Source organism: Besnoitia besnoiti, chromosome VI (genome assembly GCF_002563875.1).
Source record: "Besnoitia besnoiti strain Bb-Ger1 chromosome VI, whole genome shotgun sequence".
Taxonomy (NCBI): Eukaryota; Apicomplexa; class Conoidasida; order Eucoccidiorida; family Sarcocystidae; genus Besnoitia; species Besnoitia besnoiti.
This window is the reverse complement of record NC_042361.1, coordinates 3,743,496-3,767,611: the sequence shown is the minus strand read 5'-3', so window position 1 is coordinate 3,767,611 and position 24,116 is coordinate 3,743,496. Positions and strand designations below refer to the sequence as shown.

At 61.5% G+C, this 24,116-nt stretch overlaps 1 protein-coding gene across 1 annotated transcript; it reads right to left on the bottom strand.

Annotated features, from left to right (window-relative positions):
• Positions 1-1,200: 1,200 nt before the first annotated feature.
• BESB_069330 (uncharacterized protein) lies at positions 1,201-22,149 on the bottom strand (the record flags this gene model as incomplete). Its single annotated transcript, XM_029365326.1, has 12 exons — positions 1,201-4,105; positions 4,586-4,785; positions 5,402-6,899; positions 6,933-7,636; positions 8,149-11,994; positions 12,343-13,321; positions 13,636-13,934; positions 14,456-19,457; positions 19,699-20,121; positions 20,592-20,725; positions 21,185-21,402; positions 21,750-22,149. The coding sequence occupies 12 exons, from the start codon at positions 22,147-22,149 to the stop codon at positions 1,201-1,203; spliced, it is 16,608 nt and encodes a 5,535-aa protein (XP_029218909.1).
• Positions 22,150-24,116: the final 1,967 nt, after the last annotated feature.

Here is a 24,116-nt window from a genome sequence, read left to right as displayed (position 1 = left end):
AGCCTACCATCGGTATTCCGTGGCATTCCCTGGATTTGAGGGTAAACGTATGGCAGCCGAATGCCCGCGAAAAAGCATTGTTGGATGAGCGTGAATCGAATGCACACGATTCTGTTCAAGGATACATAAATAAACCAGTGCCGGGTTCGGGCTCTGAAAGTGAATGGTGAACAGTAAATGACAACTTCCTTGGATCTTCGTATGTGCCCGGCTCTCACGAGAGTGGAGTCAACCTCCCTCTACTTCTTTCCCCCTCTGTTCTGTACGCGAGTTCACCACAGTGTTGTTTGGGCTACTTCTAATACAACCAACGGGACACCACCTGCGACTGGAGACGACTTGTACTGCTCGGAAGTCGTCTTCGCAAGAACTAACGCGACCTCCTAATCATCGTAGCCTCCTTGCGAGGAGCTTGAGCGCAATCATGATTTGAGGTTCCTCCCGGTAAACTTGCCATTATCGTCTTGGGTTCGATCAGTGATGGATTCCGAACGTCACAAAGTGGACGTTGGAAAATCTAGATTCGACTCTTCGCCACTCTCGGGCCGCGCAACGCGTGCCACAGGAGCGTCAGCTACTAAGGGGGGGGGCGTTCGACTAGTATTTAGTCGAACGGCCCCCGTTTGCCATGTAGATCCCCATCGCGTCGAATCTTTCTTCCATCGTGTCGTTCGTTTCTGTACGTGAAACAGTGGTTTGCGAATGCGAGCAAGCTTGCGTGCAGTCCTCGAGAGCTGCTAGAGATCATACCATTGTAGTAGGGTCGGATAGATACACAAACGTCTACTTGAGTAAACGACGTCGGGAACTTTTCACAGACCAGCTGATCCAAACCGAAGGCGCGCCGCCAAGCAGCGAATATACAGCTACCACAAGAAAGATGTTTCCTTCTGTTGATGCCTAGTGCGCCCTGCTAACGCCCACCCTTACGACTCAATCCTCAAGCCACCCGCTCTAGGCCACCGCGCACAAAAAACCAAGTCAGCGAAATTCTGCAGAGCGTGGTACAGCCACGGCACCCATGCACCACACAGCGCTCGGGGCGCTTTTTTTAGCTCGTCCACACACACATAACTATGCGAAACCCTCTCTTGCTTCTGCACGAGGGTGTCCGCTCTACCCCAAATGGCCATGAGAGACTCCAGATCGTTGGAACTAGCATGTGACGCTCCATCCGATGAACCGGCTCTGTTCCGTGTCTCATTCGCCCTTGTTTCTGGCTTCGCCTTGTCGCTTTCCACCCTTCTTCTGAGCAATGAGAAGCGCGACCTTTCTCTTCTTCGACATCCGCTTCTTCCCTTGTTGCCTTCGCCTCTTTTCTGCGTACTTCTGCGGCTGTAGAAGCGCCTGCTGCTGGGCGTCGACCTTGCGCTTGAGCCGACGAGACAGCACAGACGTGCGCACATGCGCGAGAATCTTCAACCCCAACTCTTCCCTCCCGTGCTCCTTCAGCACCTCCTGAACGTGATTCAGAAGGAACAGTCCACCCGTCAAGATTTCTCTTTGCTGTTCTCTTGGCGACAGGGACGCGAGTGCCGCCCACAGAGAAGACACCCCAGAGGCGTTTCCTTCGTCTCCGCCGTTGAAGGCGTCTTGCTCACCACAGCGCTCCGCTGCCAGAAGCTGAAGAAGGACAGAGTTCGTCTTTTCCTCTCCTCGCTCTTCGCGTCCCTTTATGACGGTAGAGCAACGATACACCGCGTCCACAATAAGCACTAGGAGACGCTCGAGGTGAACTTCTGAAAATATGAATAGGCGGTCAAGAGACAACTCGCCTTCCGCCCAATCAGCCGCCTCAGCTGCAGTCTTGATTGCATCCTCTTCGCCACGTTTCCTCTTGGTCGACCTGACAGATGGTGAGAGTGAGGAAGCGAGAGACGAAATCTGGGGCGGATGAAGCGGGAGTCTGTGTAGGAGCGACTGGAAGACGCTTAGAATGCCCCCAATGCGAACAACAGAAGTGGAGACATCCACTTGAGGTTTCCGGCTCGTGTCGGCGTCGAAGCCCTTCTGTGCAGCCTTCTTCCGGAGGACCCGTCGCTGCGCTCCGAGCGTCCCCAAAAGCTTTCGCGACCAGAAAGAAAGCCGTCTGACCATGAATACCAAAGGGTGTGAGTTCTCCCTTTGCGCCACCAGCGTCTTCTGCATCCATGCAGGCAGGTCACGACCACAAACGAGCTCCGAGAGCGTCGCACACTCCGGTTTCTTGGCTGCCGTCCAGCCAGCTCTCTTGTTCGCGTGCGTCTCTTCCGACTGGGCCCCCGCGCCGGAGCTGCGGGCGACGATTCCGCATGCAAGCGCCTTTTGGTCGCAGTGCGCTCTTAGAGCGGACGAAGACCGCAGACTCGGTCCTCCAGCGAAAGCCAGGGACGCCGCGTAGCTTGCCCGAGCAGCAGCAATATTCTCGAAAGCGAGCAGGTCGCCTGACCCGTCGTCTTTCCGTGGCCCCTGTGAGGACTCCTTCGCCAAGAAGTCACTCTCAGCAGACGCCTCGTCTGCGCGGAGAAGGACTTGCAGAGCCAAGGCATCTGTGCTGGACGGCTCCTCTTGCTCCTCGGCTTCATCGTCACCATCCTCATCATCCTCCGATTCGTCCTCTTGACCATCATCAGATAACCCCTCTCCTGCCTCGTCTCCTCGCAGCTGCTCTGCCGCTTCCTCCTCCCTCTCTTTATTCTCTGTCTCTTCAGTGTCTGAACCGTCCAGAGCCGCGTCATGTTGCAGGTCTTCCTCTCCCGCTTGAGGTTCAGCCGCCCGCGCATCCTGCGGCTCTTGTCCTTCTTGTTCTTCAGGGTCGGCTGCGCTTTCCTGTTGCACTGCCCCCGCTTCGGGCGTTTCGACCGCTTCGCGCTCCGCATTGCCGCGCCGTTTTTTCACAGGAGGGAGGGAGAATGCATGCCCTCCCTCGCTGCCTTGTCTCGGGGGGTCTTCTCCTCCCTCGTCGCTTGCCTCGTCGTCGCCGCTAGAGGGTCCCTCGCCTCCCGCTCCGTCTTCCGCCGCGCTCGCGACCCCCTCGCCTTCGTCCTCTGCCTCTTCGTCGCCCTCGCTGCTGCTGCCCTCGTCTACGGCTCCGGGTGCCGCAGGCTTCTCTTGCGTCTGCTCGTCGTCGCCACTTTCTTCCTCTTCCTCGAGCTCCTCACCGCCGCGCGACGGGGCTCTTGGGGGCACGAAGACCAGATCTGGCCTCTCCAGCGCCAGCTGGAACACAGGCAGAAGCAAGGCGCGCGCCGATACCACGGCTGCAGGGTTTTTCTCCAGGAACAAATCTTTGCAAAAGGGCGCCAAGGCGGCCAGCGCGAGAGCTGCCCCCGGACTGGTATGCGTCCTCAGGGGCGTCTCCCGCCGACCCTCGCTGCCTGCTTCTTCAAGCTTGCGCGGGCGCAAGTCTCCCCGCAGGTAGAGCAGACACGGAGAAGACGGCCGGTACGAACGCCCCGGCTTGGCTGCCAGGTACGCGCCGACGCAGCGAAGAGACACCGCCCGGATCCACGGGTGCTCATGCCGGAGGCCTTCGCCCACTGCCTCGAGCCACAGAGAGCCGACACCTGCCGCAGCCGATGCATCCTTCAGAGGCAATGCCGCGGAAGGAGAAGCATACGCGTCCGACCTCGAATCTCTGCTTGACACTCCAGCCACCGTGCCCTGTTGCTCGTCGTCACCGGTGAGGCACGACGAAGCCCAAGCCCGCAGAACTCCCTCCGCACCTCGTGCCTCGAGGCGCGCGTCCACAGGGGGGGCTTCGCCTCCATCCGCCTCGACTCCCTCCACGGCAAATAGCTCTGCACTTCCGCGTTTCGCGGCGACGGCGCGCGCCGCCCGTGAGAAAAGCGAATCCAAAAGCGAAGGGTGGACGAAAAGCAGAAGTTTCTCGAAGGTCAGCAGCGCCTTGTAGGTCACTCGCCAGTCTCTGCATGCAGGGAAGAGCACACTGTCGCCGGCGCAGCCCTCGACGCGTTTGCGGTCCGCTGCAAGAAGGAGAATTCGATGCATGAGCCGCAGCACCCGAGGGAGCATCGACTCCACCCGCGGGCCCTGGCTATCCAAAAACACGAGAAGCAGCTCCTGGAGAGCGAGTAGCTTCGGAATCGCCGGCTGAAGCAGCACCCTGAGAGAGGCAAAGCCAAGCAAACACAAGAACGGAGCGATACTGGAGGCGAAGGCGGAGAACGTGAGAACGGAATGAGACCAGAATCTCTGAACTCCGCGTTGCCGGAGCTAGGCACCTGCGATCTCGACAGGGCAGGGAGTCGGCCCTAAGAGTCACGAAGGGCAAGCTACAGCGTCTCACTGAAGAGCGCCAAACGTTGGAACACCTGAGAAGGGTCTTTCCACCACGCACAAGGATGAGGGTGCTTTCAGGATATATATATATATATACACATATATATTTAGCGCACCGCGTGTAGAGGCACCGTGGACACAATCCACCAATCACAGCCCCCCGAGAAAATTGTCGCCAGTGCAGGCGTTACAAGCTCGAAATGGAGATATCATATTTTTGCACGCTGCGAGGAAAGGGGTGGGGTGTTCTGCGGTGTATCAAGAGCCCCCGGCCACAAATGCAGAGTGAACGACGACGACGTACGCGACGGCAGTCTTGAACATGAGGTGAGGCGCAGGGTGTTCAGGGTCCTCCGTGTCCTCCGCCAAGTCCAGAAGCAGCAGAAGAAGCATGCGAAGCATCTCGTGAGCAGTGCGGTCTTCTTCGAGGACTAGGCGCCCAGAAAGCGACAGCAAGAGAACCTCGCTGTAGCGCGCGACAACAAGTTCATTCGGGAAGCGGATCTGAAGAGACAGAAGAGCAGACCCCACTCTTGAGAAGACATACACACACGAAAACAAAGACCCGCAGACAGACACAGACAGCTCCGACCAAGCCGACGGCTCGCCAACGAGGCTGAGTCATTCAAACACGCAAAATGCGGAGTAAGCGTGGCTCGAATCGCACATGCACTTGCCTCAGTGACTCACTCAGCAGCTGCCAGGGGAGCGCTTGCGGCATAGGAAACCGACACGGAGACAAAACCCGGAAGAAAAAGGTAACGAGACGGCGACCGGAAGAGACAGTTTCCATGGCACAGGGACGCGAAAACGCGCGAGCTCGGCGGGCGGCCGCCTACGTGTAGCGACACTGAAGGATGAGAAAGGAAGCCGAGAGACAGAAAGACTGAAACGACGACGAATCCAAAGAGCCTGTCTGGGCCTCTTCCACGGCGTGTGCATTACGGGAGGGAAAGACGCCAAGAGAAAACGCAGGGTTCCATCAACTGACAACAATACGAGGGAAACCCCATCGCAGGTTGCGGAGAGACGATGAAAACGACAGGCAAACAGAAGAGTCCAGACATGGAGAAGCCGCGGCGTTGCGCGAGGCGGAAGACGAGAGACAGAGATAACGTACCAGTATCTTGTGGACGCAGTTGAGGACAGCGCGTCGTCCCTCGGGAGCCGAGTAGCTGAGATTTTTGAGCAGGAAGAGAACCCGATACTGCTGTGTCTTCTCCGTCATTGGGAAGTTGAGCAAGAAGTGGAGGTAAATATCGCCGCATATAGCCGCCAGACGACGTCCTTCAGCGTCTTCGCCTGCTTCCTGGATCATGAGGCGGATGATCGTATCGATGCCCCGGTACACCTCCTTCAACAAGGCGCAGTCTCCGAGAGTCTTTCTCTGTTTCCTCGCCTCTGCGCCGCCCTCGCTCTTCTTCGCCTTTCCGCCACCCCCCTCTGTCTCCCCCCTCAACGCTGCCATAGCCACGTCCCGGTAGTGAGGCAGAACGAGCGTCTTGAACAGCATGAGCCCAGAGAGACGAAGTTGCGGGCTTTCGAGCGCATGCAAAATCTGAGCAAGCAGGGCCTCCTTAAAGCCCTCGGTCTGGCGATCATCCGCCTGAATCTTCCCACTCTTAGTTTTGTCTTCTTCTTCCTTCAAAACTTGCAGCTGCGACTCCGACAGCACCAACGCCGCCTCCTCGTCCTTCTCCGCCTCGCGAGCTTTCGCTGCCGACCCTGGCCGCCCTGGCGTCTGTCCCTCTTCACCTTCTCCGGCGTCTGTCGATTCCTCTTCTGCGCGCTGTGGCGCTTCCTCCTCGTTCGCGTCAACCTGCGCGAGGCGCTCGTTGCGGAGTTTCGCGCTTTCTCTCTGCATCTCGAGAAGCAGCAGCTGGCGGTGAGTCAGTGGGACGCGGGCGTGAGGATTCAGCGCCGCGGAGATCCACTTGTCGCCTTTGGGGTGGAGGAGGAGAAGCGGCAGCAGGCGCGAGCAGGCGAGAAGCAGGTGGTGCGCTTCTTCTTTCCGCAAGGTGAACCCGCCACCGACGCTCTGGAAGAGTCGCAGCGTCACGTTGGCGATGACGGAGCCCCTGGCGTCGATCGAGGCGAGATGCAGAGGGAGGAGGTGCGGCAGACAGCGCATCGTCCACGAAATCAAATCCATGATGTTGCTGCAGAAGCAAATGAGAATCGCGAACCCGGACTTCTCCAGCTCGTCTCGAACCGCTCGCTGCTCCTGGCGCCGCGCCTCTGGCTCGTCGCCTGCTCGCTTCTTGAGCAGGAATTTCCACTTCTTCAGAGCCGAGAGCAGCAGCCGAAGCCCCGTGAAACCCACAGTCGTGGCGCGACTCGTGGCGTCGAAGCCCTGCCCTCCCAAGCCGCCCACACGCTTCTTGTGTAGCGCCTTCTCAAGGGAAATCCCCCGCGCGGCTCCAGGCTGCATCAACATCGCCCGGTCTTTCTTCGCCGCCACGGCCGCTCGCAACCCGTCTTGCCGCTTCTCCCGCGCGAGCGCGATGGCGTCATCGACGGAATCAGGCGCGAGGAGCAGCAGATCCGAGTCGTCTGCGCCTTCGTTTGCCTCCTCACCCTCGGCGTGCTCAGGGTCTCCTTCCTTCTGGTCATTCTCCCTCATTGAGAGAAGAAGCGAGTCCTCTGAGAACTTGCCGGCACCTGCCTGTCGACCAGCGGGCTGCATCGCCGAGTGAAGCAGCAGCTGCCGGAGAAACAAAGCGTCTTCCCTCAACAAGCTCGCACTCTCTTGCCTCGGGCGAAGCGCCTGTGCTCCCGTTCCGCCTCGAGACAGGGAGCCGCCTCGCTTCGCCGGCGCCGCAGACGCCCCGCCGGCCTGGCTGTGCGTCGCAGCTGGAAGCGCCAAGTCCCCGCGCGTCTTCTTCCGCAAGAAGCCGTCTGTCTGGCGCTTCAGCTCCTGCTTCGCGAGGAGGAGCTCGAGGTGCTCCCTGCGGCGTCCCGCCTGTTCGAGCTGCAGCGGATGCAGCAGGTGCGACTGCAGCAGCGCAACGGTGAGTGTGAGGAGGCGACGCGAGAGGAGGAAGAAGTAAAGCGGGGGCAGGCTGCGGTTCTTGTTGACTCCTTTGACAAAGTGAATGAAGAGATCCTTCACTTTCTCCAGATACATCGGCGAGTAGGCCGACGAGACTGTCGCGCCTTCCCTTCGCCGGCTCCCCAGGAGCGAGTAAAGAAACGGGAGAATCTGTGTCGAGCAGCACGCCGCCGAAGAACAAGAGGAGAGAAGGAACACCAAAGACGGGCCTTTCGGGTGACGCGCCTCGTCAATCTTCGAATGCTGACGCGTCGCAGCCGGATCTTGGAACGGGCGATCTGGGTCGGAGATGCGGCTCAACTCCTGCAGAGGAAACACTCAGCACGCGCGAGCGTGTGGCATGATGCCAAAAGGTGACGCGAACACCACCGACAGAAGTTAACGCGCGGGAAAATACAAAATGACGTCATTCTGCTTACACCCTAATCAACATACAAACATATACATATACACATATATATATGCATATATGGGCAGGGACAGGGATACATGGAGTTCGGTTCTGTCTCAATATATCTTCTCCACTCATACAAATAAGTGAACGAAGAGAGAACCGCGAACGCCTTTATCAAGGCTAGAATGAGCCGAGTGGATTAGAGTTCAGCGATACGAATGAGTCCATCAGCAGATGATTGGAACCGGCAGAGCGCTGGACACATGCGAGCGGATGCGACGGTAATGACCGTATGCCTGAGTGTGCTCCTTCGCGTTGCCTGAGCCAGGCAACGTGAGGGCGTTGCATGCGCATCCCATGGATCTCTCTCTCTCGCCATCTGCAGATGTGAACTCTTCCCCTGTAAATATCGTCTCCTCACCTCAGCGATAAGCGGCAGAAGCAGAGGCATGGCTTTGTCGATTCCCTCCTGCGCCGACGTCTCCGCCTCATCCTCTCCCCCGACGCGGCTCTGCGCCTCTGCGTCTGCCTTCCCCTCTTGGGCGACGAGGCCTTTGAGCATCGCGTGGACGGTGAAGAGCAGCACAGGCCAGTAGAAGGCTTGAGCGCTATTGCCGGCGTTGTCCTCCGCCTCGGCGCCGCCCTTTTTCGCGGAAGACTGCCGATCTTTGAGCAGGACGCTCGTCTCCGAAACGAGGAAGGAGAAGAAAGTCGGCCCCAGACTCACAGCCATGGAGACCAGCGCGCCGCGCGCCTTTCGACGGACATCTCTGTCTCGGGAGCGGAGATTGAAGGCCACGCTGCGCACGAGTTTCGGCAGGTTTTCGTAGAACTCCGCCGAGGGAAGCAGGCGCAGCAACAGCAGCAACACAGCCACAATCGACGGGCGAATGCTCAACTCCTTCTCCTTCTGAGCGGCGGCCTTGCCCTTGGTCGCCGGCGAGTGAGACGAGGCGAGCTGCTCCACAGACTGCACAGACTTCTTCGAAGTGGACGTGCCGAAGGCAAGACGGTACAGCAGCGGAGCAAGATCCGACTTTATCCGCGCTTGCATCAGCTCCAAGCGCCGTCGCGCGCCCATCTGCCTCTGGGGCCCCGGGCGCGCCGCCGCATCCTCGTCGCCCTCCTCGCTGCCGGAGAGCGGCTCTTCCTCTTCGTCCCCGTCCTGCGCGAATTCTTCACGCGCGGCGACGTAGGGGCGGCCGCCTTCACGTTCGCCGTCCACTTCCTCCATGTGCGCCTCTGCGCCTGCCGCGTCGCCGATGAGCGCGTCTTCCACTGCTTGCTTAACTTGCGTCTCGAAGGCCCGAACAACTCCACAGATAGCTTTGTAAAGGAACCCCTCGCGCTCTGTGAAGTCAGAGAGGAACCGCGAAAGCAGCCGGACGGTGCCGAGGGTCACTTGCCACTTAAGGCGGTAGGAGCACGCTTCCAGGCAGCTGATGGCCTGCTCGGCGAGGCCCTGATTGAACATTTCTTTCCGCAAAAAGTTGTCTCTCTTCTTTCGGGCGTCCTCCTGGCGACGCCGGAGACTGTGCCGCTGCAGCAGCGAGGAGAAGCAGAGAGGGAGCGCCACGAGCCGCAGCGTTGTCGCGCCGATCTTGCGCTCGCGAGCGGCGTGCGCGAGTCGCTGCAGCGCGCGGCCCTGCCGGTGACGCTGCATGTGGAGGAAGTCGCGGAAGAAGTCGCCACCGGCATTCGCGGCTTCGCCCTGGGGTCTCTTGACTTCGGCAGGAATCGCGAGATCCGCCTCCGCGTCGCCGCTCGGCGCTCTGTCGACTGCGGCGACCGCGTCGGAGGCCGAGGGTAGCAGCAGACACGCCAGATCGAGGTGGAAGACCTGCGCGAGTTGGCGCATGCGCTTCGTCTGAGATTCAGCCGCTGCGTGCGTCGATGCCGCGGACGCGGAAGCCGAAGGAGACGGCAGCGCATCTGCAACTGGCGCCAGCGTGCGCACGACGTACGCAAGGAGCTGGAGGCCCTGCCGCAGCTGGGCTTCTTCGGGAGACTTGAGCTGCGTGCGGACAAACGGCATCACGACCTGAGCCAAGAGCTGCGTGCGGAGCTGAAGCGCGGCGGCTGCGGAGGGCGCCGCAGCCGCCGAATGCTGAGACCGCGAAAGCAGGACGAGGGAGTCCACGAGCGCCTTCAGCGCCGCCGCAGCCGCCTGCTGCACTGCCCAGTCGACCGCCGGGGCACCCAGCAGGAACAGACAGTGCCGGAGGAGCGGCTCCAGGAGGGCGGGGGGAATCGCGCGGTGGCGCTCGGCCTCAGCCGTCGAGGCAGACGGCGAGGGAACTCCGCGAACCGCCGCGGTCGCAACGAGCGCAGAGAGCACAATGAGCTGCATGCTGCTGTCGGGTTGATCGTCGTCGTCTGCAGCGAGAAGCGGCAGAGCGAGCCCGCGGGAGAGCGCAGTGCGACACCTGTGGCTGTTCAGCGAGAAGAGAATCAACGCGACAGCCAGTCTCCACTCCGAAAGCGAGAAGGCGCTCGGCTCCAGCGTCGCCCGCGGCGAGTACCAGACGAGGCCCGCCTCGTCGCCCGCAGCCAGCAGAGAAGTGTAGACTCTTGCTCCGCGACCTTCCGGCGCCCGCGACAGCGCTTCCTCCCCGGTCTCACCCCCCACTTCGACGCCCGTCAGCACCTCTCGTATGAGCGATCCGCCAGGGACTAGCGCCTGGAGGAGCCTCTGTCCCTTGGCCTCCACGCCCACTTCGTCGTCCTCTTGGCGCCCGTCCGAGTCCGGCGCGGACGCGTCACCCTGCTTGCCGGCGAAGCTGTGGCCGGTGAGGAGGCGTTCGACATTGCTCCCGAGCCTCGCCTCCAGCTCCTGGTCTGAAGTGAAGAGTCGCACGCCACAGGCTGCGAACTCGATAGCGAGAAACAGCTTCGCGACGGCCGCGCGGCATGCACTCGAAACCGTCGTCTGCAGCAGAAGGCCGCAGTGACGCGAGACGGCCTCCATGACGCCCCGCAACTCCGAAAGGCGAGCCGACACCGGACAGGAAGGCGAAAGGGCGTCGCTCGTCTGAACAGGCGAGTCCACAGCTGCTCCGGCCTGCTTATCCGCAATCCGTAATTCTTCGTCTTCGCGCAGGACGCGAACTTGAGATGCCAGAGGGAACGTGAGCTGAAGGAGCGCCTCCAACGAAAGCAAGAGCCGAGACGCACCCGCTGGGCTGAGCGCACGAGGCGTCAGCGACGAGGAGGCAGGAAGCGACTGCGCGAGGAGACGCATGAGGCGCAGAACGACGGAAAGCCGCTCCTGCCCTAAACCGCGGGAGGCGGAAGAAGGGGCTGCCTTGGAAGGTGCCTGCTCGCCTGCCGTCGCCGAGAGCGGCCGGTCTCCCGGCTGAGTCAAAGAAAGTCCAGCACTGTCGACAGCATAACGTGCGATTCGCGTCAAAAGCTGCAGCTCTTTCATGCGGACGACTCCAAACAAACTACGCTGAGACGAGGAGGCAGCAACCTCTGCCTCATCGTCCTCCTCCTCGTCCCCTTGGGGCGCCTTCTCATCGTTTTCTTGCCCCTCTTGCTCTGCTTCGCCTTGATCTTCCTCCGCCCTCTCCGCCTCTCGTTCCTCGCCGTCTTCTGCCCTGTCCTTATGCTCGTCTCGCAGCGCGGCGCCCTCTGCCCGAGGCCCCCGTTTCGCCGCAGACTGAGGCACGACGCCGAGGCTGGCTAAGCGCCGATGTTGAAAAAGCACCTCGAGCGAGGCCAGGAGTGTCCCGATGTGAGGCAGCAGCGCTGCAATGCCTTCGCGTTCATTCTGTTCGCGCTCCACCTCCAACTCCTTCTGCTGCCTTCGCAGTTCCTGCCTCTGGCGCTCGATGTCGTCGATCGCTTCTTCCTCTCGCATCACGTCCTCCTCTTCGTCTTCCTCCTCTGAAGATGACGACGAAGTCAAAGCCGAGCCGCGAGCCCGGCTCTTGGCGCCGCCGCTTCCCTGCTTGCCCGCCCGGGACCCCGCCTGCCTTCGGCGTCTGCGCAGCTGCTTCATTTCGCCCTGGAGAGAAGACGAAAGAGCTTCTTCTCTCTCGCGACTCATCCCGCCCAACGACAGCAGGAGCGCCGCGTCCAGCACAGCCTCAAGCATCCCAGAAGAGGAATTATCGTTTTGCCGAAGCCGTGAAGAGCTGCGGAAGGGTCGCCGACCCGCCGCGGACGCAGGCGTCAGCCGGCGAAGGACGGCGGGCAGTGAGGGAACAGAAAAGAGCGTGGGTAGCGCCTCAGGGACAACGGAGTTGAAGAACGAAAAATACGCCTGCATGCAGCACAGAGGAAAAGAGGCAAAAAGGCGTCATCCTTCGAGTCCAGAGAGCTCCAAGGAGTCGCAGAAGGGCGAGCAAACGGAGGCGGCCGCGGCGCCTGCCAGCGCTTGGTGTTAATCCAGCCCGATTCAAGGCGCGCATGGGCTGCAGAAGTCCCTGCCGCGGACAGACCCCTGGGCACCGGTAACGCAGATACCATTGTACAGCTGTAAGAGCGCGCTGGAAAACAGATGAACATGTAGAAGCCTGCTTTCACCCTTCTTCAAGCCGACGGAAACACAGAGTGCCATTTCCGCACGCGAGATCTCTTCACTCCCTGCGTGACGGCAAGCTCGACTTACGGGCTCCGCGCTCCATGAGCAGACGAGCGAGACGATCGCAGGCAGGTTTCTCTTCTGGCGCTTTCCTTGGTGTCGAGGCCCCTTGCCGCCTCCGGGCGCGGCAGCGGCTGTCGCGACAGCAGCGTCGAGGAGTCGCTGAAGCGCTGGGCCTGCAGGAACCAGGATTTCTTGCCAAATCTTTGCGAATTCGGGAAAAACCTCCAGGAGCTGGCGCACCAGCAGCAGACACAGATGCACTGTCTGTTTCACGTAGGCACGATTTTCGTGGCTCGTGACCAGACGGACTGCAGCGCCCGGCTCTTGCGGCGCGCGACGCTCCCCGTCCTCGTCGCGCTCTGTCTCCTCAGAAGCCGCGGTGCCCGCCGAAGCCCCGGCGATGAAGCTCTGCAAAACGGTGCGGTAGAGCAGCAGGAGGAACGGCGTCGCGGGCAGCAAGAGCCGCTTGAGCAGATCCTGGAGCTGCTGCAAGGTCTTCAGGCAACCAGGAAGGCGAGACGAGATGTTCGCCGGACGACAGCATTCCGCGAGGCCAACGGTGATGCACAGCCTCGCGGCCTGCAGCCGGCGTTTGCCCGCGGCAGCAACCTCCTCAGGGCCCAGATCGACCTCGCACTCGCCCAAGACGACCGCGGTCGCGGCGCTGGGGCTCTTGCAGCGCGCCAGAATCTCCGCGCGCTGCGCCTCCACGGACAGCCCCGCGAGCGACGCAGCCGACAAACCGCTGAGCTGTGCCGCTATGAACGCGCGCAGATACTGCTCCTTGAGGAACCCAGAGGCAGCAGTCGCGGCGGCGGGAGACGCCGTCGCACCCTCTTCCGCGGCTCCAGCCGCGGTGCCCTGAAGAGGGCGCACGCGGACCTCGACGAGAGGGTACAGCAGAATAGAGAGCAGAAGCGGAAGCTCCACCGACGCGGCAGAGGACAGGAAAGCGAAAATGTTGCGACGCTCCGCGAAGACGGCCCCCGCCGAACGACCAGCGCTGTACACAAGACAAACGGAAATAGAAGAGCTTGCCATCAAGAAACTTGTCGCTGTGCCTAAAAAACGTGAAGAGCCCACGGCGCCTACAGAGAAACGCCATCGGCGTAAACGCAGAAAAACAAGCAATCCAGCAGAACCGGGAGACAAAGCGGAGACAGGCGCACGAGAGCACACCGCCCCATCCAGCGACACGACTTAGACTGCGTCGTCGAAATCAGACTGCAGCTTAGTCCATATGTGTTGGCGGCCTCCATCGCCCGACAGCAAAATCCTCTAAACCGTGGAGAGGCTTGAATCCCTTTCGTGACTCACGCTCGGCGTTGAACCTTCGTCATGAGGATGCGGACAACAAGGGGCACGACGAGACGGTGGTGCTGCTCCTGGACGATGACGAGTTCGGCACATGTGGCGCTCTCCTTCTCTCGCTTCTTGGCTTTCGGCTGAGGTTGGTCTGCTGCTTGCACCTCGGCGGCTTCCTCGGGGTCGTCGTCTTCCTGCGTCAGCCGCAGGCGCAGCAGCGCGTTGCTCGAGCTCTTCTCGGTGATGAGCTGAACGAGCAGAGGCGCATACGGCGCGATCTGCGGGCGAAGCGCCGGCGAGAGCTGCAGGACCTGAAGACAAGCCAACGGAAACGAGGCGAGGCAAACAGAGGCGTTTACCAATGCGAACAACAGGGATCGACTGCGCGGCTCTCTCGCTCGGGAGGCGCAAGCATCAGAGTGCATTAGACCTTAAGGAGTGACGCAGAGCGCCTTCAACAGAGCAAAAAGTTACAGGCACCGTAACGTCGACCGTATGCCGCGGGTCATTGGGAACCACACACGGAGCCCCAAGCCACGGGTCTGGAGCCCCACGGGTCTGGAGCCCCACGGGTCTGGAGCCCCCCTGAAGCCACAGCGCCCCTGAAGCCCCGTGGAGAGGGACAGCAGGTAGGGATGGCGAGCGCAGCATTCGTTGCTCACTTCTCTCCACTGCTAAATGAAGTGCACGAATGCACCCGCGCCGCGCTTTCCAGAGCATGCAGTGCCTCGTGAGAGCCAGAAGGAAGCGCCTGAACCGACGATGCAGAAAAAACATGCCTCTAGAGGAGTAAGCCTCCACCTTGCTGGGGAGTGATGACGAAGACGCCTACCTGGATGGACAGCTGTTGCAGCGAGGCATCGGCGATGGTGACGAGGCGCTGGGCGCAGCCCGCAAGCAGCCGAGTCCAGAGTCTTTCGGCGGCGGCTCCTTCTTCACACAGAGCGGTTCTCTCCTCGTCTTCTCCTCTATTTTCATTCGGCGCTTCACCTCGTTTCTCCGGAGGAAGCCAGGCCTGTGCGTCTCGGGACTTTTTCTGGAGCGCACAGGCACGCTGCTTTTCCACTGGAGAGAGGAAGCACTCTGCGTTCACCCGCGCGAGAGCCGCCACGGCGCGGAGGCAGTCGCATGCACGGGGCACGAGCGAGACGCGGTGGGTTCTGAAGACTTCCAGGTCGCCTGCGGCCGCCTCCGGTGCAGAGGCTGCAGCTGTGGAGACAGAGACAGACTCATCCTCCGCCGCTTCCTCCTCCTCTGCTTCGTCCTCTGCGTCTTCGAGTGCATCCCCTGCGGGAGAGCGGCTCCACGTTGCAGCGTCCGGATCACCGCCGCCGTCCGTGAGCGTCTCCATTACGCAGAGCGTCTGCCGGACGAGCCAGTTGAAGCGCCCCAGTGCTTGCCGGCGGCGACGCAGACTCACGCTCGCCCGCGGGACGAGCTCCGCGTGTCCTTGGCTCCTCTCCGCTCCGCTGCCTCCTCGGCTTGTCTGCCGCACTGCCGCTGCGGAGGTTCCCCTGCAGGGCGCGCCCGTCGCCGCCTCCTGTCCGGCCTGCGAACCTCCGGCTTCTTGCGGCTGCGCGTCGTCGTCGTCTTCTGCGTCTTCAGCGTCGTCGGCGTGTCGCCGTCGCGACGCGACGAAGGCCTCCTTGCCAAACTGCGCCATGATGCCTTCCACCAGGCGCAGCAGGCGCGTGTGGCGGCTGAGGGGATCCGTGACGCCCTCGTCACCCTCGTCGTCCCGTTCCCGCCGCCACTCTGCCTGCATTAGACACGCGCTGAACGAGCTGCTTTCGCGTCCCTCGCCCTCCCTCGGAACCGTGCCCGGGTTGCCTGCAAGTTGCCCGTCTTGGAGGCCTTCGCTGTCACGCGTCTCGCTCTCGCTCTGGCAGCCCTCGGCCTCCGTCTCGCGTCCGCAGGCGCCCGCTCGCCCCTTCCCATCAGCCGCCGGCACCCAAGACGACGCACGCAAGGCGGCACGCGGAGACGGCCCGCAGCCGGCGGCTAAGTCAGCGACCGCGCGCGAGATCTGCTCTGTGATGATTGCCCAGGTGTTGGAGAGGAAGGCTGCGTTCAGCCAAGCCTGCAGGCGCGCAGCTTCCATCGCGCACGCGTGCGAGTTCCTGTCTGCGGCGGATGACGACGATCTACCGGCCGTCGCGTCGTCCCTCGCCTTCTCCGTCTCCGCGCGCGCTGCGGCGTCAAGCTGCAAGGCGTGGACGGTCTCGAAAAGCTGCAGGACTGCGTCGACGGCAGGCTGCCACAGGGGCGAAAATTTGACGAAAAGCTGCGACAGGAGCGTGCGGACTGTAGCCTCGAGAATGGGGAGGACTGTCTGCGTCACACAGGCCTCCAGCGCCGTGGAGTTCGGCTCCTCCTCCGCAGCTGCAGACGGCGTCTTGCCGTCTTCGCCTGGAAGATCTTTCGAGTCCGTCTGGTCGGCGCGAACGCGGGCCTCCGCGAAAAGGCCCAGGCCGCGCGAGAAAATGGACGCCGCGCCTCGCCCCAAAGCCTCGTAAGCGTTGACGAGTTTTCGCTCGGTTTCGAGTCCCACAGGAATCTTTTCGAGGGCGAACAGCGCTTTCAGATGTGCGGCACACGCGTCTTGGAAGTCACGGACAGACGGCGATGACCCGCCGCCGTCGTCGGTCGCCCCTCGGCCCTCCACAGCGCCCGCGGACCCGCCAGCCGCGCCGGTCCCTGCTGCCAAGGGGTGCGCGGCGGCGAGGCCAGCAGAGGGCGAAAACAGTACCGGACTGCAGAGGCGCAGAACGAGAAGAGCGTCCAGGCGCGTCTGCCGACGAGACGCAGAGAGACAGCAGAGAATAGAGGGGACGTGAGAGAACAAAAGAGGGCGGAGACGCTCCGCGGCACCCGACAGGGTCAGCGCGTCGGCGTCAGACTCAGAGGACGAAGAGGCAGAGAGGCAGAACGCCGCAGCGCCTAGCAAAGGGGAAAAGAGAGACGCTGCGCGGCTCACCGCAGAGGCGCCGTCAGGGCGGGAGCCCTCCGGAGCGTCCGCGGGAGACACGCGCTGGTAGATTCTGATACCCGACGAGAAAAGCGACAAGAGTATCGCGAGCCACATCTCGGAAGATGCCGGCGGTGCCGAGGACGGCGACGCAGCGGAGGCAGCAGACAACGCGTCAAACGAAGAGGGCGAAGAGCCGCGCACACTCGCGTCTTCAGACGCTCTCTCCGCTTGCGCCTCAGCCGTGCGGACAAGCGCAATGAGGGAGGCAGGCGGAAACTGCGACCGAGCCTCTGCAGCGCTCGGGGAGATGGCTTCCAGCCCTATGCCTTGCTGCTGTTTCGCTTGTTCGCCGCCAGCCGGCGCCTCGCGCGCATCGCCGCGGCTCTCAAGCATCCATGGCTTAAGCCCCCCCAGAGCGCGGAAGCACAGCTGCACGAGCTGAAGCACCGCCTGAAGTTCGCCCTCGCGCACGCGGGGCTCTTTACTTATCTCCTCGCCGCCTGAGGCCTGTGCGTCAGCGACCGGACTCCGGGGACTGGCCGCGAGATCGCCAGCCTGCTGGGCGCTGCGACGGCCGCCCGCCGCGGCCGCGAGAAGCTGCCGCGCCAGCCGCGCAAGGAGAGCCGAGCTCAGGCGGCAGAGTTCGGTCCGCAGAATAGCCAGGTTCCGTCGGACGTCTACGCGTCGCGTGGCGGCTTTCCCGCGGGCCTCCGTCTCCTCACCATCTCCCGCCAAGTACTCGTGGAGAGCGGAGGAGGAGAGCAGCACCGCAAACGAGGAAACCACGCTGTATGTGCACAGCAAGTCCGCAGTCGCTGCCCTCGAGAGGGAGGAGGCTCCTGAGACCCCTGCGTCAGCTCCGCCACAGGAGACGGTGAGGGACACGCACGCGTCGTTCTGAGTCGAGCGAACGGAGCCCGCCATGGGCGCGGGTTCGCCTGAATCGTTCCTCGCAATCGAAGCACTGGGGAGAACGGGTGCGCTGCTCTCGCAGAGCGAAACGGAGCTCCGAAGCCGCAGCACAACCGCGAGCACGAGCTCCGGGAGGTGCTGCTTCGCTTGCAGGAACAACAGACGGCCCAAATTATGCGCCTCCTTTTTGGGCTCCCTGCTGTCCTGCAGGAGGCTCCCCGGCACCTCAGAGAAAGGCTGAAGCGACGGGGCGACGTCCAAATACTCGTTAACCTCCTGGGCGAGGAGGACCGCTGCAGCCGCTCGCTCCGAGCTCCACGCGTCAGTCGGCGCAGCGGGCAGCGGGAGAAGAAGCAGACGAATGAGGAAGTCGCAGGAAGGTCTGAGCGAGTACGCACCGAATCCGTGCACGAACTTTTGCACGACGCACGCGTCGTCTTTCGACGACGGGACACAATGCGCATGCAGCATCGAAACAAAGGCGAGCGAGCAGTTCACGTACGCTTGAAGAAGATCCCCTCCGGCCGCCACCCTGCTCTCCACGCACAGAGGCGCTGGGGGCGACGAGGCGTCCGCGGGGGCGAGGGATGCTGGGGCTGCGGACGAAGGCGACGCGACCAACTGAACCGGGATGCAGATGAGGACGCGGAAGAGGTCTGGGCAAGTCGCGGCCGACCGCAGCGAATTGAGTGCGCCACAGAAACTGAGGGGGATTGCGCGCCAGAGAAGAGAGAGGAGACGAAGCAGTGCGCAAGGCAGGAGCAAGGAGAGCGCGGAAAGCACCTCCAACTCTCTCGTATTCCCAGCAACTAGCCGGCTGCGCATGTAAGACGAGGAAACAGGAGAGGAGCCGCAGGGTGCTGCGACGTCGCCCTCGCTGCAGCCCCCGTCCTCCCCGCCCCCCGCCTCCCCCCTCGCCGCTCTCGCCTGGTGCCGTAGGCGCAAAGAGGCAGCGAAGAGAGGCTGCAGGATTAGCGCCGCCTTGTTGATTTCGCACTCTTCGTCTTCCGAGGCCAGCGAACGCCACACAGAGTTCTCCCGCGCCTTGCTTTTCTCCTTCCTCCCCCGGAGCGCGCTCGGGACGAGCGATGCGTGCAGCGCAGAAAGCAGCCGCAAGAGGTAGACGTCGAAAGAGCCCTCGAGCCGCGGCAGGGCCGCCACCCACATCGTGGCGAGCTCGAGAAGCGTCAGCAGGCCGAACGAGAGGAACACCGCGGAGGCTGACGGGTGCGAGAAGGCTGGCGCGGAGCGCGCCGCAGACGCAGACGACGTCGCCGCCCGCGCAGAAAGGAAGCGAGAGAAGGAGGAAGCGGGACGAGAGAAGAAGGGATGGCGAGTGAAGCTCAGAGGCGCGGGGACGTTGTAGAAGTACGCGTGGAAGGGAGACGAGAGCGAAGCGAGAAACGCCGAAGAGAAAACCGAAGATCCAACTAGCCGCTCGCCCACGCTGTGGTCTGTGGCTTCATCCGCCTTCTCCCCCTCGACTGCGGCCAGCACGTCTGGGAGGCGCGAGAGCGAGAGGAGCAGCGAGGAGGGCGAGGCTTTGACGGCAACAGACAGGAACTCGAGAAGCAGCGCCTCAACCTGCTTGCCGCCTGAACTGTCGAGGGACTTGGCATGCTGCCGCGCATGAAGAACAAAGGAAACCAGACAGTTGACTTGCGCACGGTACAGGTCGAACGCATCTGACCCGTTCAGCGCAGACTCCGAGCGCGTCCCAGTCTCCGGCTGCTGCTGCGCCTCGGGGGCCGCCGCAGCCGACGCAAGCAGCGACGGCAGCCAGGCAGCATCTCCGCGGTCTGCGTAGGGCTTCTGGAAGAGAACTGTGGCGAAGAGGAAACGCGCCAGGCGCTCAAAGGACCGCGTAAACGAGCACTGCACAGACTTGACACTCTCAAAGAGAACCGCCGCCACGCTGTCGCCGTAGGCCTCTCGCGCCGACGACGAGCACCTGCAGCAAAACGCGGCCACACGCAGAGACGCGTCCCCCCATGCGCTTTAGCTATAGTCTGACACCCGGCGCGCGCCAAACAGATTCGTCTGCGCGCACTGGATAGCCAAGGTCTCGATTTCCACCCATTGGCGCGGGCACCGTGCGAGACCCCGCCGTCCACTTTCCCCTACCCCCTCGGAACCCCCCCTCCCCCCCCCTGCGGCCGCCTCCACGGAACGCTGAGGACTCTCTTCTTTACCTGGTCATGTGCCTGAAAAGGCTGTCTACACAGCTGAGGAGGTCGCCGGTTTCGCCTTCCTCGCCGCCGCCGGCCTTTCGCAGCAAGCACGCGAAGGCGCGAGCGGCGAGCATCCGGATTTCCGTCGAAGTGGGTTTCCCCTGCTTCGCCGACTTTTCGCGAGCTGCGCCGCGGCCCTCCTGGGGCTTTCTTCCGTGCCTCGACTTCTTCCCACCCGCAGGCGCGACGCTGCGCGAGGCGCCGGGTGTTGCCTGGAGGCGCAGCCGAGGCGAGGGCTTCTCTGCGGTGCCGCTCTCTTCGTCTTTGGCCTGCGCTCCATCTTGCGCCTCGGCGAAAAGAAGAGCTGAGTCCTCGCCGCAGAGCCATGGCGTGAAGAGCGCCAGAGTGAAGTCAAAGTCGCACAGCAGCGGACGCGCCAGATACCTGCAAAGAGCGGGAAAAACACCCGGGAGGCAAACAAGGACCGAATGTCGCCCGCAGCCAGAAACACCCTGCCCACGCCCGCACGCGGAGGAGCGAGGCAAGCGCCAACCGCGCGCCTCGAATTCGAAAAACTCGGGTGCAACCACATAGACGAGGCGGAGAACGAAAGCCGAGGCGAGACGCTGCTGCGAAAAAGAAGAGAACCGCGAGCCGAGCGGCCTGCCTGCCTCCTCTTCTCCCCCCTCCCCCCCCCCCCCCCCCCCCTCCTCCCCCGCAGCGTCAATCCTACAGAGCAGCTACGGAGCCACGCGACTCGTAGGCCCGACTCCGCGCAGCGGATGCGCTGTGGAGGCGCCTCTGTGAAGAGAGAGAAAACGCGCGAATCGTCTCGTGCTGAGCCGCCGCCTCGACCCCGCGCCCACCGCAGGCCGCCTCCGCGCCCTCGGGTTCGCCGGCTGCGGTGGACTCACCGAAAGAGACTGGCGATGCAGGAGAACAGCAGACGCAGCCGCGCCGCGTCGACTGTATGTTCGAGCTGCCGCAGCAGCAGAAGCAGCGAGGAGAAAACCGAAGGCAGGAAGGGGACAAAGTCCGACCGGAGATCCTGAAAAGAGGCATGCGCGCCAACGCAACGCAGAAGCTTGGAAAGAGCGGCGGGCGCGCAGAGCGACCGCAGAAGGCATGCAAAGAAGTGCCTCCTCTAATCCCTGAGTCCTCTAGGGCATAACAGCGGAGAAGAACACGTGGAGCGGCAAGGCGAAGAAGGGAGGAGACACCAGAGGGTCGCTCGCCCTCCTTCCGAATCGCCACAGCCTCTAGAGAGGGCAGGTATCTCCCTGTACTGGAGCATCTGCATGTCTGGTTTCCATCGCCGCCTCCATCCCCAGCAGGCATCGAAATGCAACTCGAGATTCGCTTGCGTCTACAGAGCGTCTTTGCATGCATATCTACGTAGCCCTAACACACAAACGCATACTTATACGTTGCGTCTCAAGAGTTCAGGCTGTCTGCATTCGCGCCTCGCCCTTCTTGTGTTTTGTCACCTCGTTTCGCAGAAGCTGACCTTGGCTAGAGCCTGCAGCAGGTTGAGGACGGCGACGATGGCTTCGTCGACCAAAAGATGCCTCAGCAGCGCCTGGAGGATGCGCCCGCGGTGGACGAAGAGGAGCGGCAACGAGTCACACAGCGGCGCCAGATCCGAGAGGAGACTCGCCACAACGGGCGCCTGATGCACAGCGTTCAGGTGCCTGACCATCTCCCGGAAGGACGAGAACAGGAGTTCTGAACCACACCAAAGAGGGAAAAAGAGTGAAAAAAATTGTAAAAAACCAGCGAAAACCCGAATCACGGCGCAGCGATTCCACCCGGGCGACCGGCCCTCCAGGCTCCGAAGGGTCATGCCGCTCAGAGGAGAGTCCGTGGTGCTCTCTGGAAACCGCTTGTCTCTCTGCTGTCACGCTCCTCGCTCCTCTTCCAGTGCAAAAAGCAGTTCACCGGCACGCGTGCGGCTAACGGCTCTGGAGGGGGGTTGCCGCGGTCGCCCTGCTGAAGGGCGGTTTCCCCTCTCCTGCTTGACTCCCGCATCCGTGTCTGGCTAGGAGTGTTCACTCCAAGGTTCGAGTTCTCACCTTCTGTCCTTCTTCGCTTTCGTCTCTCCGCGTCGGCCTCTGCATCGTCCTGAAAGAGAGCGTCGGCGCGGCGTCGCTTGCCTAGCACCGCGCAGCCCACACTCCTTTCAAGCAGCGCTCTCTGTTCTTCTAGCAGATCGAGGAATCCTGAGCTGTGGAGGGGGGAACTCTGCTCCTTGAGCTGAATTTGGAGTTGCTTCGCGAAGGACAAGAAGGTGAAGCGCTCCGTGGCAGGGTCGAAGCACTTAGTGTGCAGGTTCACCCGCCTCCGGGCCTCCAGATCCGCTGCTGCATGCTTCTCAGTTCCGCTCGAACTGCCGTCCATCGGCTGAGAAGCGGACAGCAGAGTATAGTCACCAGAACGCACGCGACTGCGCGTCGCGTCGCCGGGGTTCCCCATTAGACCGGTCGAACTCTAACGGTTCATCAGAGGCAGCCGCGAAAGAGCGTGCACTTCAAATACTTGCGAAACGAAACACAGGACATACAGAGAGGAGCGAAGGCAGAGGAGGATGCGCTCAACGCGTCAGGGGCAGGCCCAGACGAACGCTTCAGCGTGAGGCCGTCCGCGAGCTCGAGGTACTGCGAACAAACACTGGGAAAAACCCGCAAATATAGCTTCTACCTGATTGTGCTGATTTCAACAAAGGCAGTGAAACAGAGAAAGAGTGGCGGTGTAGCCCGGCTAGGGCAAAACGCTGTCAGATCGTGTCAACGAGGAGGGACTCCATCGCGCGCCTTTCCCAAGCTGTGTTTCTGTCTCTGACATAAATCTGCAGGCAGCAGACAGCCTCGATCGGAGAGCAGCCGATAATAGGGAAAACAAACAAAGTACGTCAGGCAAACAAAATTCTTTGAAATTTCGTCTTGCGTCAACAGTTGCCGTTTCACGCAAGTTTGACATCGGACATGCATACATAGCGCATGTGACTGCTGCGCTTGTGGGGCCGCGTAAAGAAATTAGTATGACTGAACGGCGTTTTGTCGCCTGTTGCCGGTGTGTCTGCCGCGCTTGTGCCAAACTGACTACGAGCGGTCCTTTTCACATGATATCTTCCAGTCGCCCAGGTGGAGAATCGGCAGAACTGCTTACTAACCGTGTATTCAATTAGAATCGAACTGCACGCTCTCCGGTATTCACTGCGGAGTCACGGTGCTGCTAGCGCCTCAAGACCACAAGCGCCCAAACAAGACACGCTCCCTTTCATTTCCAGAGACTCACAGGAACACGCGGAATAGATCTTCCTGCTCAGCTACTTTGCCTCTCGAAATAACTGCGTGGAGCAATGCTGGTCTCGTAGTGTCACCGAATGGCACGAGCATGGTTCGAAGCCGCAACCGCCGCGGCCTTTCGATGTACAGGGAACTGGTCGTTTCTGTTTCGCTGCCCGTCACGCGGTACCAAAGCACCTCGCGAACCTCTAATCGGCCTCCTGTAGGTAGATGTGGCGAGCATGAGCAAACTGCAGCATCCAAGGCTCTCCCCTGTATGTGCTGAGTGTATTCTACCTGATAAGGACTCCCCTACGTCGCCCTGCAGCTGCGGAGACCTGCGAAAACTTGGGTTCAGTGAGCCGCCAGTTATCGGAAGAATCTCCCCCGGTACGGCATGCAGCACAATTCAGTCACGACTGCGGGGGCCGCTGAAGTTGAAGGAATGGGAAGTTCCGTATACATTGGAAGTATGTTCCCCCTGTTCTGAATTGAATTCGTGCGGAAGCATGCCAGATGAGTGGCGCGCGTCCCAGAAATGTTCTCGTTCGCTCCACGAGTAGACTCTTCGTGCATTTGCGATGAGAGGGTGGCGAAAGGCGTGGGCACGGTAGAGGCGCCTTTTATGCCTAGATACTAAAGGAGGCAAGGCGACGAGCCCCCCTGTCTCAGAATTACCAGTCAAATCGATCAAGAGTGGTAGCTTCCCTACATATCAATGATCAGGGGATATATGTGAACCCCTCAGCTGAATTGGCCTCTTTCTAGGGGGTAGTGCTGTGTAGACACAGTGATAAGGTTGACCTTCGTGTGCTCCAGATACAGAGTCCTAGCCCTGTGGAATGTGTCTTTGCGGACACCTGCAGACAGATAAAGCGTACGCTCGGTTGTCACTCACTGGATTTGCCCCTGAGACGGTCCAGTCCCGCTCTCGGGGTTCGCCCTCACGTGCTGTGTGTGCCCTGCCCACATACAGGAGTGCCTCTGTCGTCTCTAAGGTGTACGAAGAAGCATAGACGATGAATTGGTTAAGCGTATTCAAGATGAAGACAGCAGGAGAAGCGCCTCTGAAACGGATGTGAGAACTGAAGAAGAATAGCGGAGTGGGATCGGCACGCACACTAGACGCGGCTCTGGTGGACGAGTACGAGCATT